This window comes from Callithrix jacchus, chromosome 13 (genome assembly GCF_049354715.1).
Source record: "Callithrix jacchus isolate 240 chromosome 13, calJac240_pri, whole genome shotgun sequence".
NCBI lineage: Eukaryota > Metazoa > Chordata > Mammalia > Primates > Cebidae > Callithrix > Callithrix jacchus.
The window spans coordinates 11,997,070-12,016,902 of NC_133514.1; the positions used below are offsets into that span (position 1 = coordinate 11,997,070).

Genomic DNA, 19,833 nt, shown 5'->3' on the forward strand with positions numbered 1-19,833 from the left:
AAACTATACCACCAAGGACCAGTCATTGCCCCCTCAAGATGCTTCAAATTACTCAGGGAGGAAGGTCCATTTTTATCTTCCCGAGTGCTCTACCATTTAAGAAGTTTGCACCAGTTAGCAGCTTGCAGTCCTGACCATCTTATGAATTTAGATTGTTCGGTTAATCATAAACACATTTCAATGTCATTCTTTCTGGCCTTTTTCCTGGAATGAGTGGCTGCCCCTCCACAGCTCACACAATGGGCTTCAGTAGTTTTCAGTCAAGATTCAGGGAGAAATACGCCACACCGGGACTCGGTTATTTACCAACATCACGCTGGATGTGCGCCAGTGAGACACCAGGACACTTCCCTTTGAAGTCTGACATATTGCCGACTGCTTCCTATGATGTTTTCTTGGCTGGCAGACAAATAACTAGGGCTGATTCAAAACTCACCTCCCATTCAAGTCGCGGGGAAACAATTTCTTGTGATTGGTTCACCTTACATTGCTCTCACTCTCTTCGGAGGGTCTGAAGGTGAGTACCCCACAGAGGGGCACATCTCTGGGCTGCTGCCAGCCGCTGGCCCCAGCTCCAGGATCAGTTCTTCCACAAAGCTGTTCAAGAAAAGGTCCCACGAATGCTCTATTTGGCACCTTGGCTGTCAACAGAGATGTACCACGTGACCAACAGCATATTTTCCTGAAGCCTTGGCTTGGTTTTTGCTCCCCCAAGTTGTTTGAAGAATCTTCAGAGAATCTGACCCAGAAAACATGTTTTCCAGTGGCTTGAGGTCAGAGAGATATTGCTATCAGGCTACCGGGAGTCCATCATGTCACAACAACTCAAAGAATTTGCAGAAGTACTTGTGCTATTGCTGCTTGGTATCAGTTTCTGAATATTAAGGTTTCTCACTGCAGAATCTTACCTCTCCCCAAATAGCCTGGATGTGAGTTCCCGACTGGCATAGGTTCACAACTTCAGATTCTGCAATCCCACTGCTGGGTATAGACCCAAAAGAGAGGAAATCAGTGTATCAAAGAGATCTCTGCCCTCCCATGTTTGTTGCAGCAGTCATTCACAATAGCCAAGATTTGGAAGCAAACTATGTGTCCATCAACAGAAGAATGGATAAAGAAAATGTGGTACATGTACACCATGAAGTACACCTCAGCCATGAAATAGACTGAGATCCCGTCACCTGCAACAGCATTATGTTAAGTGAAACAAGCCAGGCACAAAAAGGAGGCCATTATGTTAAGTGAAGTAAGCCAGGCACAAAAAAACAAACATCACATGTGCTCTCTTATTTGTGGGATCTAAAAATCAAAACAATCAAACTCACGAAGACAAGAGTAGAATGATGGTTACCAGAGGCTGGGAAGGGTAGTAGGGGTACAAGAAGGTGGGGATGTTTAATGGATATAAAACATAATGGAAAGAATGAATGAGACCTAGTATTTGATAATACAACAGGGTGACTATAGGTAATAATTTCATTGCATATTTTAAAAATAACTAAAAATAATTGGATTGTTTGTAACACAAAGGATAAATGCTTGAGGCGATGGATACCCCATTTCCTTGATGTGATTATTACACATTGCATGCCTGTATCAAAACATCTCACATGCCCCATACATATATACACCTACTATGTACCCACAAAAATTTTAAATTAAAAAATAAATAATGATGGGGTCAAAGAATTTGGAGTTAGCAGAATTTCTTAATGTTTCAGTGTTTTGAAGCAAAAGTCAATTCTCAGTAATTGAGAAGAAAGGGTCTTAAAAGGCTACACAGCCCCATTTCCAAACGCATTAGGGATGACCACTCTACCATCTTAATACCTCAAGTGATGGAGCATTCATTACCCTACATACCTGGAAAGTATTAGTACAATATTAAAACTGTAAGTGTATAATCAGATCAATTCCCTTACTCCTATAGAACTATCATAACTACTCGTATGGATGTGATATTATAAACAATCCAATCCATGGTATTGCAATTTTTTCATTTGCTCACTTTATTTTGTCTATCCAAGTTCATTATTTTTCCATTTTTACGTAGCTCGATGTGTATTTATTATTCTTGGTGCGATATTTAATAATATATGACCTTGCTACAGGGGGACATTATATCCTGGTTGCCTAAAATCTTCCAGATTTATCCCTCATTATTTCAACAGAATTGTTCATAGCGCCCTCTTCACTCTCTAACATATCCTAGTTTGGGTGACAAATTTATGTTTAAAGATAGTAGTGTTTAAATTTTTTTTTGAGACAGTCTCACTCTATCACCTAGACTGGAGTGCAGTGGTGCGATCTTGGCTCACTGCAACCTCTGCCTCCCACGTTCTCCAGGTTCTCCAACCTCAGGCTGCCTCTGAGGTTCTCCAGCCTCAACCTCACAAGTAGCTAGGATTACAGGTGGGTGCCACCATGCTTGGCTAATCTTTTATATAAGATACATTTTAAGTGTACCAAAAATCTTCACAAATTAAGCTTGGAATCCCCTGCCGTCTATTTTCCAGCCTTTTCAATTAGTAAGCTTTGATTCTCTTGTGAAATGACCCATCTTGTTGACTCTAGAGTATTTTTAAGGCAATGAGTAGCTGCTCTGTGCCAGAACCACCTCTGCAGAGGCTGGAGCCTGGCCCTCTGCATGCACCGAGTGGCCCACGGCCAACGGATTGTCACTTTCATTAAGATACTGACAGCCAGACAAAACCTTTCTAGGACAGGCACAGCAAAAGAGGTTCTCATACCTGAGGAAGCCTTGGCCATGTTTCTTTAATCTCTGGGTGCCTCAGTTTGTCTGCCTATAAAAGAACACAGTAATGCCCACTACACAGGGCGGGCGCTCTAAGGTTCAAAAGGGTGAGAGCTAGAGGGCACTCACCCCCACCATGAACAAAGACAGGAAGTAATTGCGAAATGTATGGCTCCACTTTTCCAGCTTGCAAGCAAAGGGCTCCCACTGACTTGAAAGAGAGCATCACACACAGGCAGGAGAAGCCCCCCAGGAGGACCGAGCCTATTACCTTCGTTCTCATTGTCCAAAAGGGGAGGGGAGAGGGAGAGCCACAGAGGAGCCTAAGAATGGCGGGGGCAGAAAAGCAAGACCAGGAGAAAAACTGTTGGACTACAAAAGAAAATCTGCAAAGACTGTAGGCCAGCAACAGTTTTTAAGGAATCATCTATCTATTCTCTCATCCCTTATATGACCCATTCATGCATTTTTCATGCTGAAATGCCTTTATCTCAGACTCTAGCTGTCCTTTCTCACATTTCACAATCTAATCGAAAAGCTTCGTGGTAGTTCAACGGTCATTTGTAGAGCGGATTAAATTTCAAAGTTCTTATTTAGGTAGCATTCTACAGGCAAGGTATATTCAACTGATTAATCAACAGATAAAGACACCGTGGCCAGAGGCGATGGCTCATGCCTGTAATCCCAGCACTCTGGGAGGCCAAAGTGGGTGGATCACTTGAGGTCAGGAGTTTGAGACCAGTCTTGCCAACATGGAGAAACTAAAAATACAAAAAAAAGAAAAAAATGAGATGGGCGTGGTGATGCACACCTGTAATCTCAGCTACTTGGGAGGCTGAGGCAGGAGAACGGCTTAAACTGAGGAGGTGGAGGTTGCAGTGAGCTGAGATTGTGCCACTTCACTCTAGCCTGGGCGACAGAGTAAGACACCAACTCAAAAAAAAAAAAAAAAGAAAAAGAAAAAGAAAAAATGACATTGTAATTGGTGATACTATTTTATCACAAAATGTGAAGACTTCCAAGGCTGGAGAAGGGGTTTGAACAAGCACAAGTGCCATCACTGTTTTGGCAAACTCACAGTCATGTGAATGTAAGACATTCTCCTGTGCATTAATACATGCTACTACAGTTAAATGGAAAAGCATGATAGTAGCAGGAGATGTTGCTCCAATCAGTATGCTCCCAGCAAAGGCTGCTTCTCAAGACTCCTTCTAGGAAGGCATGCAAGCATACAAATCTACGTGCTAAATGGGCGTGGCTGGAAATCATGCTTTTGTGCATGGATCCAGCTGAAAGGTGCCTCTGAATCTATCAGGCCTTCCCAGGGCTCCTTGAACCAGTGCAGAGACAGTCGGGGAACATCATGACAAGAACATGGATTCAGGGTCAATTAGACTTGGGCTCAAACTCTAGCTCCACCAACCACCTCCTTGGCCGAGTGGCTCTGGATAAGTCACATGGCCTCGCTAGGAAGAGAAGTATGTGAGTCCATCAGCTTTGCAAGGGGCTGGCAGGGTGAAATGCCCAATGTATTCCAGAGTCAGGCACTGTGCTGAGTTGACCTTTCTAGTGCAGTGATAAACAACCCAGAATGGCAGAAGCCCATCCTCAAAGGTTGCAAAACTCACCACTCCACTCTAGGCCAGGTGGACAAGCCATAGAAAGTGAGAAAGTGAGAATCATTTTGAAGACATTAATATGAAATGCTTGTATATACTTAACCAAAATAGGGTCTTAATTTAAGCATCTGGAAGAGCTAAACTGCATTTCTAAAGTAGGAATTCTTAGATGTCAAATGTATTCTATTTTATGATCTGTATAATTCTGCCTCTTACATGTTGTTAACTTATAGAAATTATGCATATGATTCATCTCTTTTAAAACCACACATGCTGGCCACGCACAGTGGGCCTCCCAAGGGCTGCCTCCTGCTCCAGGAATCTTCGATCCTGAATATGTAAGAGGTAAAAGCCAAGGGTCTGGACTGCAGAGGTCCTAGAGCTCACCCGTCAGCTCTAAGAAAATGGAGGCATCAAAAACTGGAGAGGGGAAGTTACTTGTGTAAAGTTAAACAATGAAGGCCTTGGGTAAGGATGTTTAGTAACCCACTATAAATCAAACCTGTCCACCCCCACCCCTGGCTTAAAAAAAAAAAAAAGGCTTGTCATAGAGCCTTATTCCCTGATATATCCCATTCTGTAGTCAAACAATGTCATCAGCCCATCTGATACTGGGTCTGCCCTTCAAGAAAGAAGTTTTACTCCAATATCCCAATAGAGGGAAACCCACTAAAAGGAGTTAGTGTCATTTACTATTTCCCAATGTGACATAAGACCTAGTTTCTCATATGCCTGGGGTTGGCAAATCCGAGGGACTGGAAAATAAATAAATACATCATCAAAAGAACCCTATGAACATTGATTTATGTGACACTTGTTGTCCCATAATAACAGACAACAGGCTGGGACAGGAAGGTTAGCAAATCAAACATTTTAGCACATGTTTGAGAGAGTCTGTGAGGCCTTCTACAAAATCAACTTCACTTAAATTTCTGAGCATAATGATTTCTAATCACTGATCAATCTATTTAAAAAGGTGACAGTCTGTACAGAGCATGATTTACCAACACTGAGGTAGAACTGGGACCCTGTTTATAACTCCAACTGCCAGTCCTCACTAATGTCTAATTCTGGTTCCATCTCTGGGAATAAGGGTACAATCTATCTTGAATGTGCTCAGTCACAGACCAGGTTATTCTGAGGCTAATTTCCAGTTCAAGTGCACTTCAAGGCTTCAGAGCAGTTTTGTACCCTCAAAGGAGATGACCATCCAGACCAGAGTAGGAGAGAAGATATAGGAGGCATGAAATCAAGGACCTCATGTTTTTAGGATGAGCGTCATCACAGAACCGTCTAAAGGTGGAGGGGAAGGAACCAGGTGAGGCACTGAATGTCCACTTAAAATTCCAGAGGACAGAGTTCATCATTTTCAGTGGGTAACACAGGGATGAACCCCAGAGAATTGCTAGAGAGAAGGGGACAGGAGGTGGGAGGGAGGCCCAAAGGAAGGGGAGGTAAGGAAGGAAAGGAACAGAAAAAAGAAGGCAGGGAAGAGACATTCTAAAGGAAGTTTAGGTGACACAAGAAATGGAGGGAAGAAAACACAGATTTAAAAGGACCTCTTCACCCAATAGATTGGAATTTTAACAGAGAAGTTCTGCCCTGCCACATAATATACCACTCAAGGACTGGACTTCACTGAAAACATTTTTAATCAACATTTTCTCTTAAGGAGTGTGCTTAATTCATGATGGAGAAGAAATAAATCATTCAATTAGATTGATTTTTGTGGAATAACAAGTCAAAACTACTTAAATCCCAGCCTTTAACAAACTGATATATCCATGTGGAAAAAAAAAAATCCTGCTAGCAAAGAAAAACGCAAACCCTAAATTAGCAGGTTAATTTACAATGTGGACATAAGAAATAGCAAATACTCAGTTTGATATTTGGTTGTCGACGTAAGAAAATAAAGCACACTAAATTCTATAGAAGAAGCTTTTCCAATCTCAGAGATTACTAGGAACTCAATAGTTTTCTTGGCTGTAACAACTTGTAAATATCTAGAGGAGCCCAGATTTTGAAGCCCTCAGGACACTTGCTAAAACTAAGAAATTTGGCACTCATCTTTGCACACAATTTGGGTTTTCTTTCAGAGTTGATATCTTACCAAATATAGCCATCTGTGTTCCCTCTGGGAAAGGTTCGACTGTTCTGTTGCCATTGACATGATGTTTGGCTAGAAAAAAAAAGAAAGAAAGAAATGCAAGTTTAAGTGTAAAGTTCTAACACATACTAACACATGTCATTAAATGTGTCAATGAGCCTATTTCTCCTTTGAGTTAAAAATGAACTCAAGCTTACCCTCTGAAGACAGCTTCAATTATTTTGGTTTTAATCTCAGTTGCAGAAGGGCCTAGAGATCATCTAGCTCAGGTATGTCATTTTACAAGAGAGTAGGCTGACGTCTGAGCTTGCGCAGAGCTGGACAATGGGTGGCAGAGACCCAGCCCAGCCTGAAGGCTCCCTACATCCAGCCACAGTCCCTCTTGTGCCAGGTCATCTCTAGAGAACAAGGAAAGCTCCAACTTCCAGGCTGAACTGGAGGTGGGTCCCCCTGAAGACTCCTAACAATCTGATGCACTCAGAATTTAAAGTGAGAGGTAAAAAGAGCGGGGTACCATTGGGACCAATTTTTCAAGAAATACAATAGCAGAACATGTCATTTCACTACAATACAAGCACTGTTCTCCCAGGCCAAAGACACCAGCCTCTTTAAGGGCCAGGCAGATATTCTGGTGCCTCCTACTGCTCCTTATCCCCCCACAGGTCCTTGTAACCTGTCACCCTGCCCTTCCTAGTGGACATCGAGGATTCAGAAGTATCAAGTGACCAGGTTACAGTTTTCCAGCATTAACTTGATCTTACAACCCCCAAAGTGTGATCAAAAGAGAACAGGAATATTCTCCATCCATGAGTATTTTAATAATATCCTCAGCAAGTTTTAAATATGAGCACTTATGTGGAAAATACAAAAAGAAAGGACAGCTAAGACGCTTGACACTGCATCATGGACACAGACGCTTTGATGTAACGGGAACCGGTCACACAGGACTGGCTGGGCTCAGGCAAAGGGTTCAGCACTGAAGCCAGGCTTGGAGGGGTCTAGGGAAGGATGGCATGGCTCCTGCTGTCAAGAAGAGTACAGTTATCTTCGAGAAATAAGAATTGCAAAAACAAACATTAAAGAAAGCATATAATTATGTCCTGGTATGTGGATGGAGGGTCCTGCAGGAGTGCAGGAGATTGAAGCAGGAGCGCCGCGTGGGAAGTCAGATGTGCTGCCTGAAGGCACTGCCACTCCTCGAGTCCAAAAGAGAAGCCAGGTTTGCAAAGGTGAGGGTGAGGAAGCAACTTGAGTGAGGGCCAAGAGGCCTCTTCCTGGGCCAGAAAACAACCTGTCTGGGTGGAGTGGAGGTGCTATTTTGAGAAGCAATGGCAAGTAAATCTCTTAAGCGGAGACCAGGTCACGGAAGGTCTTGAGAACCCATCCAAAACCATGGGAACCACAGGCAGCCTCTGCAGTACCCATGCAAGTCTCTTGGAGCCTGAGGCTTACAGGGCTCACTTTTTCAGGTAACTCCATCTGTTCCCTTCTGGGGCTTCCACTGGTTCTAAAGTCACTGTGGCATCCTACAAGCAGAAGGCGTGAGAAAAGGGAGGAGCTAGCCCAGGGTTCCGAGGGCAAGGTGGTGAGCTCAGTGGCCTTAGACAGATCTATAGCCACTAACTGGCACAATTAGCAGATGTGTGATAGAAGGTCCCAGGTGACCTTTCAAGTATTCACTGATCTGGATAGAACCACTGGTTACTGAATTCAAAGAAATATGCTGGGCTTCCGTGGAGGGCAAAGATCTGTCCTACGGTCTCGCCTCACAGCCCTGTCAGTGGTTTGGAAAACGTTTGCCTTGACCCATATGACAAGTCAGAAATCTATTCAAACTCTTTAACCCATGAATCCCATTTGCAAGAATTTACCTTAAGAAAAAAAAAATGCAAGAGGAAAAAAAGGTGATACACATAATATTTATGAAAGTACTACCTGTATTAACAAAATCTTAAAATCAATTAAACATCCAAAAGTAGAGCAATTGCTTAGAAAATTACCACTTATGATTTACCAAATGAACAGAATATTATACATGTTCTAAATGCAGCCTTGAGAGAGATATAGAAATCTGGGAAAATATTTGGGATAATGGTAAGGAAACACAATCCTATTATATCTTCTACGTAGATTATAATGACAACTAATTAAAATACGAATATTTATGGGAAAAGACTGGCAGAAGAACACAAAAATGAAAATAGAAAGATTATACATTTGTTTTTATTAATTTCCTTTGCCATTATTAGATTCTTTTCTTACTGTCTAGGGTGAAAACATCTGAATTCAAAAAATCAAAATTATAGATCTTTATATTTTTCCACAGTAGCTGGTTTCCCAGGACAATCCATCGAGGCCTGTCGATGGCCCAACTGACACCCACATGTTCACAATCCAAAGTGCACCCTATCTGACATCTCTGAACACTGCAAAACTACACGGATGTCCTTCCACCCCAAACCGGTTTATCTGCCAGCATATCCCAATTCAGGGAACAGGCCTGCCGTGCTCCTGCTTTCTAGCTGTCCTCGTCCCTTCTCTTCCCTTCACTCCCCGCATCCAATCTACCACCACAGGTAGTGACTCTCCCATCCCAGACACCTGTAGCATTCCCGCCCCCCACCCCCCGCCCCCCGCACTTCTCTTCACTACCTAAGCCTCCATAGCCCCAGCTGTCCTGACCCCTTTCGCTGGATTCTTACATCTGCCTTCTAAGTCTTCTATATCCCTTCTCCAATTCATTCTTCCCAATGTAACCGCAATTATATTTCCAAAGGGAAAAAAATCTAATCATGTGACACAAATTCCACGAACCCTCCCCACTTTCATGGTATCCCATGACTCTCAGGCCAGAGTCAAAGCTCTTTGGCATGGCCTGCAAGAACCCGCATGGTCAGGATACCAGTGTCCCTCATTCATCTACCAGAGCCACCCTGATCTCTTGGGACCAAGGGCCTTTCCTCTGCAGCACTCACCCGAGTAGCACTTTGGGCTTATGCCATTATTTGGACAGAGACTGCATCTACCAAGCTCCAGACTGCAAACTCAGGAAGGGCAGGGGTCATAGCTCTTTGACTCCCCATTTCCATTACCCTAGCTCAGCATATTGACACAGAACAAGCATTTGATGAGTATTTGTTGAAATCACGATGAGGTAAATGGCACTAAAAAGTCTCTCTTCAGCCATTCTGAAAAATAACTTATTCTATACATTAAAAATATATATACACAGTTATGCATCGTTTAACAAAAGGGATATAGTCTGAGAAATATATGTGTTGTTAGATCATTTTGTCATTGTGCAGCCACAGAGTGCACTTACACAAACCTAGACGGTAGAGCCTGCTCCATATCTGGGCTATGGCTCTGCGATATGGCCTACTGCCCCTAGGCTGTAATCTGTGCAGCATGTGACTATACTGCATACTGCAGGCAACTGTAGTACAATGGTAAGTATTTGTGATCTAAATATTTAAAAGCCCAGAAAACGTTCAGTAAAGATATGGCATAAAGGAGCTTTTAAAAAATGGTACACCTGTCTTGGGTACTTAGGACTGGAAGCTGCTCTGGGTCAGTCAATGAGTGGTGAATGGATGTGAAGGCCTAGGCCGTTCCCAAACACTGCTGCAGACTTTATAAATATCACACACTCAGGCTACACTACATTGATTTTCTTTCTTCAATACAAAATTAACCTTAGCTCCTGTAACTTTTTACTTTATAAACTTTTAGTATATTTTTCACTTTTTGACTCTTGCAAGCACACTTAGCTTAAAATACAAGAACATTGTACAACTATATGAAAATATTTTTATATCTTTACTCTGTAAGCTTTTCCTATTTTTAAAATTTTCATTTCTTTTTTCCTTTTTAAATTTTCTGTTAAAAACTAAGACACGAATGCACACAAATCAGAATCGCTCACATCACTGTCTTCCACCCTCCACATCGTGTCCCACTGGAAGGTCTCCAGGGGCAATAACACACTTGGAGTTCTCATCTCCTATGGTAACAGTGTCTTCTTCTGGACACCTCCTGAAGTACCTGCCCCAGGCTATATTACAGTCTTTTACAACTGCAGGAGCACACTCCAAAATAATGACAAAAGGTATAGGATAGCAAATGCATGAGCCAGTAACATAGTCGTTTATGGTCATTATCAAGTATTAGATACTGTATGTTATCAAATGTGCTGAACTTTTATACAACTGGCAGCACGGTAGGTTTGTTTACAACAGTATCACAGAAATATGTGAATAGTGTGTTGTGCTATGATGTCCTGGTTACGTCATTAGGCAATAACAATTTTTCAGTTCCATTATAATCTTATGAGCCCACCATCATATAGGTAATCCCTTGTCGGCCAAAACATTGTTATGCGGTGCATGACTATTATATATCTTTATGTGTACATGTGTGGGTTCCTTACATAAAATGATCATTGACAATGGCCCCTCAGAAATAGTTCCCCCAGCCAGGTGACCTGGAAACAAGGAAACTCCCCTATTCCACTCCTTAAACCTCCACCCTTCTTCCCTTTCACATTTACATACTGTCATCTGAGAGGTTGGCAGTGCTGGCCAAGGTGGAAAGACCAGAAATACTCCATGAACTGGAGAAAGTGGAGGAAATCCACTTGCTACTCCCTCCTCACTGATGAGGTCCCCTGGGCCCTTGTCTTGTCTTTTATTCCAGAGCCTGAGGCCTAAAGATAACAGGTTCCGTAAACATGGTTTTGCATTTTCTTCTGAAATACAGCTGAGTCTTACATGGGTCCTGTGGACTGCAGGCACAACACTCGTAAGCACTGAGACAGGACAGAACTGGTGGCTAAAAACAGGGGCTCGAGGACAAGACAGCTTGACTCTAACTCAACTATCCCACTTCCTACCCATATAATCTTGGCTTAGTCCCTCAACCTCTTCATGCCTCTGTGTCCTCATCTGTAAGAATTTCTTCACTGTAAGTCTCCTCATTTGTACTTACTGCATGGGGTATTTTGAGAATTAAATACAAAAAGCACTTCAGAACAGTGTCGAGTACATAACAAACTCTATATAATAGTTAGGCTGGTATTATCATCTATGTGTGAACTTTACTTTCCGACAGGTCTGAGTCAGGAATGGCAAATACACATTAGTTGCCTTCCCTCCATGACCACGCACATTGCAGACATCACTAATCAACCACAGCCTACTTTTTTGATCCCTGAATGTAACCACAGAATCCTTTCTCAACGCAGCACCTATAGAGTCTTATATCACCTAGAGGCAGCATGTGTGATGAAATTATTTTGCCATTTCTGGTTTAAATGGATAAAATAAAGATGGCACAGGCAAAGAAGTCATTTTCCTTCTCATTTCTACATGATACACTGCAAGAAAACCCCTCTGACAATCCTCCAAGCTACATATTGCTCTAGGGATAAAAGAATAAGGGGAAATCTGAGAGCAACTTTCCATTCTATAATGAGAGAATGATAAGTTCTTTACAACCAAGCAATGACAGCTCTATTCCTAGAAACCAAGATGGAGTTTCTAAAGACATTTTCTCATTGAAACACTTCTAAGGCAAGTATTTGGGGGCCAAAGAACCAAAGATCCTTTAAACCCTTCATATAGGTTCAGTAAGATTTGGGGGGAGGGTAGACTAACCTGGGAACCTAACTACCATTTACAAATTTCTGTTTCAAAATTGATGGCATGTTTTATCAAAGAAACAAATTTATTAAACAGAAAAGCCATTCATTGATTGAGTCCTAACTATTGATTACCAGCAGAGTGTGAAATAGAGACAGAAGAGTCACCAACAAGGACATCTGTTGCCTAGCCATAGCACAGTGGGTGCCTCCCATCTGGTGGGTTGGGCACATGCTCCAGCCCCTTCTCTGCTCCATGGGGCACATGCCAAAGCCACATGTTCTAGGAGGGCAGCCTGTGCTGATGGCAGTGACGTGTCCTCCGCCAATAAGATATGAGCATGAGAAACAGATTTCCATTTATCTCAAGAGCCCAGTGCTTGTGGAGCAGCGGTTAATTAGACCAAGACTGTGTCAAAGTCAACTTCTGGATGTGAAAGGGGACCTGGGGAATATGTTCAAAAGCTTAAGAAGATGATACTGACATTGCTTTTTATTTCGTTTTGTGAATGTCTCATGCACTTCAAACTGTATGACTTTCTTACTGCTTGACAATGCAACTACAGTAGTGCAAATTCAGGCACAACCCTGAAGGGGATTTGACAGAGGCTCTGATGGAGGAGGGAGCCACACAGGGGATCTAACAGAGGTGGGAGCCATGCCTCTAGTCATACATGCCCAAGGGCACTGTGGTTCTGTTGTGTTTGTCCCTCACAGCTCCTACAATGTAGGATATGGCGTTTTAAGGTGCAAGTTAACCCAAGAGTGGGTATTGCCCCCAAACACAGCATGCTCTATATATACATCAGGAGGGGCCAAATGGAGACAAATGTGGTGTTGAGGGGGCCACCGGGAGGGGCTGCTCCTGTCCCTGCCAACCACTGCCCCCACTCATCCTGTGTCTCAGGAAGTCCCAGTGCTCCTCCCTGACCTGGAAGGCAAGCGACAACTGGCAGCTGGGACCTGTGACGAGGAGTGTCAAGGCAGGGAGTCCCCAGGAAGGGCGTGGTGGGAGTCAGGCAAATGTCCCCAGCTGCTATGGATACCCAGAAGGCGAGTTTCACTGTCAAAGCTAGAGGAGAAGGGGAAGACAGCTCACTGCTCTCCCCAGTGGTGACCAGGGACCGTATGCAAGTAGGGGCTGCCCCCAAAATAAAAGGCATGTGATGGGCATTTGGGTTGATTCCAGGTCTTTGCTATTGTAAACAGTGCTGCAATGAACATTCGTGTACATGTGTCCTTATAGTAGAACGATTTATAGTCTTTTGGATATATACCCAGTAATGGGATTGCTGGGTCAAATGGAATTTCTATTTCTAAGGCCTTGAGGAATCGCCACAAGAACAGAAAATGAAACACCGCATATTCTCACTCATAGGTGGGTGATGAAAAATGAGAACACATGGACACAGAAAGGGGAGTACTAAACACTGGGGTCTATTGGGGGGAAAAGGGGAGGGCCAGTGGGAGGGGGAGGTGGGGAGGGATAGCCTGGGGAGAAATGCCAAATGTGGGTGAAGGGGAGAAGAAAAGCAAAGCACACTGCCATGTGTGTACCTACGCAACTGTCTTGCATGCTCTGCTCATGTACCCCAAAACCTATAATCCAATAAAAAATTAAAAAAAAAAAAAAGGCATGTGATGGAATAACAGAGAACAATCGGACAACAGTGGAAGGTTGCAGCATTGAAAACAAATCACGTGTCATTCAGGAGTTTACTCTCGCTCTGATCACTGGCCTCCCAGCAGTCAACCCTGTCCAGCACTATCATCTCTCCACTCCCTTTGCTCCAGATGAAGCAAACCAGAGATGTTCCTCCCTGCTGGTAAAGGAGAAGATGCCCAGCTCAGGCATCCCCCACACCTCTAAGCTCTATCTGCAGAAGAGCAAGCCTGAGCTACAAGAGGTCAGAAGAGGATGGGCAGAACAAACCAGGCCAAGAGCCCAGCCTGCACAGTAACCCGTCTTGGTGAGGCATAAAGTGGTACTCCGAGGTGGGTCATTTGGCTCATGTTTTCAGTATTGGCAAGGATGTTCTCTGCATTGGTAAGTGCTGGGAGTTACTGTTGTGGGGCAAAGATAAATTTCACAGATCCTGCACTCGACGACCTCCATGTCATCAACAACTTTTTAAGAGAAATTCTAAGAGAGGATTTTTAGTCCAATGAGGAAATAAGGATGAGAATACATTTTTAAAAGAATAAAGCATTATGCAAACAGAGGGCGTTTTTGTTTCTGATGATATGACTGCACTTCCTGAAGTCTGCTCAGTGCACAAGCCCATGAGTGTGACCACAAGCCTGAAATGGCAAAGCTGAATGCAGATGCTGCAACCACAGGCCCCTTTTTAGTCACTAAAACAATAGCCTGGGGTGAGCCTACTATGCCCCCTGTTCCCTGAGGCTGTGGACTGTCTGGGAGTGAAGAAAGGCGATCACAGGGATCCTCCCTTAGAGTGTGAGGGGACACCACCAGCCCTAGGAGCCAGCATGGGGATCATCTCCAGGTTCCCTCAAGCAGGCATCCATGATTCTACAAAAGACAGAGGTTGTATCACCACAGAAAAAGGGAGGAATGATGGGAACTGATATGCAGATAAATTGTTAATTATATAGATAAATACACAATAGATGTTCAGTCACACAAGAGACACTAGTTTTGATTTGTGCAATGGCAAAAGTCGCAAAAACAATGCTGAGCACTGATGAGGCTTCAGTGAGACAAGCTTTCTCCTATACTGCTTGTGGAGCATGAAAAGCAACCATCTATCTAGAAAGTAGTCTGACAGAATGTACCAAGAATGCCAAAAGCCAGCCTGGGCAACATAGCAAGACCCCCCGTCTACAAAAAATAAATAAATAAATAAGCCAGGCATGTGGTGTACACCTGTGGTCTCAGCTACTATTGAGGCTGAGCCAAGAGAAAGATTTGAGCCCAATAGTTAGAAGCTGCAGTGAGCTACGACTGTCCCACTACACTCCAGCCTGGGTGACAGAGGAGACCCTGACACAACTACCACAAGCAACAAAGAGTGTCAAAAGCATTGCCACTGTTTAACCTAGTCATTTCAATTATAAATAGCTACCATAAGAGATAATCAGAATTGAGACAGAGATTTCCAAAGATGTTTACAGCAGAACTGTTTATAATATTGAAAAATTGTAAATAAGCTAAATGGCCCCACAAATGAAGAATAAAATTGTGACACAGTTCTAAGACACAGTATTATATAAAGTTCTTTTTTCTGAGACAGTCTTGCTCTGTCACCCAGGCTGGAGTACAGTGGTGCAATCTTGGCTCACTACAGCTCCACCTCCTGGATTCAAGTGATTCTCCTGCCTCAGCCTCCTGAGTAGCTGGGACTACAGGTGCCCACCACGCCTGGCTAATTTTTGTGTTTTTAGTAGAGACAAGGTTTGGCCATGATGGTCTTGATGTCCTGAGCTCCTGATTTGCTCACCTCAGCCTCCCAAAGTGCTGGGATTACAGGCATGAGCCACTTTGCCCAGCCTATATGGTAACTTTTAAAGTATGACTATAAATAATTTCTTCCTGGTATGAGGAAATAGTAATAATATAGAGTTGAGTGGAGAAAAAGTAGGATAAAAAAAATTATCCTCCTCAATTAAGTAAAGAACAAAGTCAAGAACAAAGAGAAGAAGGAAGCGTGGAAATGCTGCAGTCATGGCGGATCCTATGTGCTGAAGGAAGCGTGGAAATGCCGCGGTCATGGCGGATCCTATGTGCTGAAGGAAGCGTGGAAATGCCGCGGTCATGGCGGATCCTATGTGCTGAAGGAAGCGTGGAAATGCCGCGGTCATGGCGGATCCTATGTGCTGAAGGAAGCGTGGAAATGCCGCGGTCATGGCGGATCCTATGTGCTGAAGGAAGCGTGGAAATGCCGCGGTCATGGCGGATCCTATGTGCTGAAGGAAGCGTGGAAATGCCGCGGTCATGGCGGATCCTATGTGCTGAAGGAAGCGTGGAAATGCCGCGGTCATGGCGGATCCTATGTGCTGAAGGAAGCGTGGAAATGCCGCGGTCATGGCGGATCCTATGTGCTGAAGGAAGCGTGGAAATGCCGCGGTCATGGCGGATCCTATGTGCTGAAGGAAGCGTGGAAATGCCGCGGTCATGGCGGATCCTATGTGCTGAAGGAAGCGTGGAAATGCCGCGGTCATGGCGGATCCTATGTGCTGAAGGAAGCGTGGAAATGCCGCGGTCATGGCGGATCCTATGTGCTGAAGGAAGCGTGGAAATGCCGCGGTCATGGCGGATCCTATGTGCTGAAGGAAGCGTGGAAATGCCGCGGTCATGGCGGATCCTATGTGCTGAAGGAAGCGTGGAAATGCCGCGGTCATGGCGGATCCTATGTGCTGAAGGAAGCGTGGAAATGCTGCGGTCATGGCGGATTCTAAATGCTGATGAAGGGGTGATTCTTCTTCTTTCTTTATACTTTAATGTATTCCCAAATTTTTCTTAAGCAAATATTTCTTTGCTAATGAGTATATTATCAGAGGAAGAAAGAAAAACGTGGAAGTAACACTTGAAAAAGGGGAAAGTTAGCCCCTATCAGGTGTATTTTGGGAGTTGTAAAACACTAAATATTTTCTTCTAAGTATCCCTCCTCTGTTTCCTTTGAGAAGGAAAGAAAAAGGGAAAGCAGTCGACCTCTCTTCCATGGCAATAATCCATGACCAGCTGACTTCTTGCTTCACCACGTGAGGGTGCAGCAGAGCCCTTTTCTTCCCAGGGTTTTGGGCACCTTAAACCTTCCTGGCTTGCTTCCTCAGAAACTGCCCCAAGTGATGCGCACTCAAGCTGTTCAGGGACTTCCAGAATAAGCCAAACCAGCTGTATGGCTGGTCTTTTACATCCTCTCTGGTAAGGGCCAGATCACTGTCCCTGTCTGGGGGAGGGCTCCTGAAAGAGCTTGTCAACTTCCAGGTAGGTATGTGTGGGAAGGGCTGATGGACGTTGGCAGAGAGACCTGGGAGCCCATATCTGCACCAGCAAGTCGAGGCCTGGGGAGCTGCATTCCAGCCACATCCCATTACAGTTAGAACACGGTTTTTGAACACTGGTAAATGCATGGTGCTTACCTCTGGGGATACAGAGATAAGACAACCTGGCCCTCTCTCCAGCCTTCGTCAGCCTGCAACGCCCCAAGCCACTTCTTAGGGCTGCTGATCAGACATGTCCACACACACCTCTGTGTGGACGGCACGGCCCGTGGCTCTCAAAGCTTCCTTCTACTTCAGCAAGCACCAGACTAGCCTGAGTTCCCAACACAAGCACTCCATCATCATTAATTCCATTTTTAGAAGAAATCCATTTTCACCTTTGTAATACTTTTATTAATTGCCACATTTAACTACCACGTCTAACTTCGGCATCTGTGATAAGCATATAATATTACATTAATTGATGGAAATTTTCCACCTGACTTTTATGAAATCTCACCACCACTATTAACACAAGTAATTCCTAATGACTACCAAAATTAGATAATCTTGAGAATATAAATGACAATGAAAATAAGGTTATTTTAAGGATTAAAATCTGTATTTCAGCCTGACGCCTGTGACATCCTTGTGAATAACAACGTTGAAGCAGGTGTACTGAAATGCACGGCTGTGGACCAAGAGGAGTTCCTTTTATACTAAGACATGTGTTTACTATTGATTCTAAAACATAATTAAGATGAATGTTAAACATACCTATAAAGAACCATATGCAAATCACACTTTTTATTCTTTCAAAAAGGTACTGTCCCGGCCAGGCACAGTGGCTCATGCCTGTAATCCCAGCACTTTGGGAGGCCAAGGTGGGCGGATTATTTGAGGTCAGGCAATCAAGACCATCCTGGCCAACATGGTGAAACCCCGTCTCTACTAAAAATAAAAAATAAAAAATTTAGCCGCGTGTGGTGGTGTGTCCCTGTGATCCCAGCTACTCTAGAGGATGAGGCAGAATGAATTAAACCCAGGAGGCAGAGGTTGCAGTGAGTTGAGATTGCACCACTGCACTCCAGCCTAGGTGACAGAACAAGACTCTGTCTCAAAAAATAAAAATAAATATAAATACATTTTTTTAAAAAGGTACTGTCCTTCAAAGACTTGTTCGGGCCTCATTTCCTGACCCATAAAAGCAGCAAAGTTCCTTCCTTCCTCCCCAGCATCTGCCCATGCTGGTTCTGCCACATGGAAGTCATCAGTGTTATAGAGTCCCCAGGCACAGTGGCTGTAATTAAGCATGAGGCCCACCGAGGAGCTTGCTCATCCTATCACCCAAGTCACACTGTCACTCTGGAGCCCAGTGAGAGCCTCTGAAACCCTATTCAATCTGTTTCAACAAGCAGTTCTGCACCACAGCACGAAGACGAGGTGGCGTGCCATTCTAGAGAGGCTCCACAGTTCACAGCACATCTTTCTTTCTTTCTTGTGAACATGTCAGTGGCCTTAAGCATGTTCCACACTGTCCCTTGATGGCATGTCGTATGCCTGGAGGTTGCGGGAGACACTGTCAGCTGTCGGAGAGCAGCTGAGCTGGAGTGGTCCAGTGGCTCTCCCATCCGCATACCCTTCCCTCCCCTCTGACAGTGATAAATGATCAGGCCTAATGCTCAGCTGAGCCCGATGGGTCCACACCTCCCCTTGCAATCTGCTCCAGACCGGCACCAACCTTTCCCCCTGAACACTGCCATCAGCTTTACAAAGCTGGCCTGCTGCAGGGTGAGGTCGGGCCTATTGGCTTTCTTGCTGCTATTTGTTCGTGAAAACGGATTCTGACTTTATTTCTTGATAAAGCTCCTCATCAAAAATCAAAAATGGAGCATGAACTGTGTTGTTATAAACTTTACAGCAAGTTTGTCTTGATTCTCTTTTTACATTAGAGAGGAAGGAGATAGCTGAATGTGTGACTTTAAAAAGAAAAGAATCGTTGTAGATATAAACATAGATGTCGGTTTTGCTCAGGCCGGCTGGCCTCCATTAAAAACATGAGGCTTCCTATTTACTCAATTATTGTCTATTGTGGAGGGTCAGAAGACAAAGACAGAAGATTCTACAGGAAATAAAATAGTGATAAAGAGATAGAAAATTAGGCTGGGCATGGTGGCTCACACCAGTAATCCCAGCACTTTGGGAAGCTGAGGTAGGCGAATTGCCTGAGCTGAAGAGTTCAAGACCACCCTGGGCAACATGGGGAAACCCCATCTCTACTAAAATACAAAAAAACTTAGCTGGGTGTGGTGGCGTGCACCTGTAATCCCAGCTGCGTGCACACGTAATCCCAGCTACTCAGGAGGCTGAGGCAGAAGAATTGCTTGAAGTCAGGATGCAGAGATTGCAATGAGCCGAGATTATGCCACTATACTCCAGCCTGGGTGACAGAGCAAGACTCCAGAAAAAAAAAAAAAAAGATAGAAAATTAACATGGAACATTAACAAGGTTCATCACAGTTGAGCTTCCATAGCACAGGTTTTGCTCACATACAAAGACAGTCATCACAAAATTACTTGTAAAAATACTGGCCCTAGCCTTTTGCATAAAATAATCTATGCTGTGTAACAATCTGCATCCTTATAAAGAATAGGGTAACTATAGTTACAGAGATGGAACTATCTACCAGACACACAGTTAACTGAGGGAAAAATCAAAGTGTAGGAGAATAGTACAGCATTCTATAATTTGTTTTTGAAAGCTTTTGCT

At 43.8% G+C, this 19,833-nt stretch overlaps 1 protein-coding gene across 15 annotated transcripts in view; it reads right to left on the reverse strand.

Annotated features, from left to right (window-relative positions):
* MSRA (methionine sulfoxide reductase A) overlaps window positions 1–19,833 on the reverse strand; it is a 509,296-nt gene that overhangs the window by 207,781 nt on the left and 281,682 nt on the right. For 14 of the 15 annotated variants that reach the window (XM_078347107.1, XM_078347102.1, XM_078347104.1 and 11 more), the window contains one exon: window positions 6,485–6,553. In XM_078347107.1, coding sequence (XP_078203233.1) covers window positions 6,485–6,497 — 13 coding nt within the window. In that variant the 5' untranslated portion in view covers window positions 6,498–6,553. Of the gene's footprint in view, window positions 1–436; window positions 6,555–19,833 lie in introns of those variants that run through there. The other variant, XM_054243565.2, reaches the window with a different exon arrangement.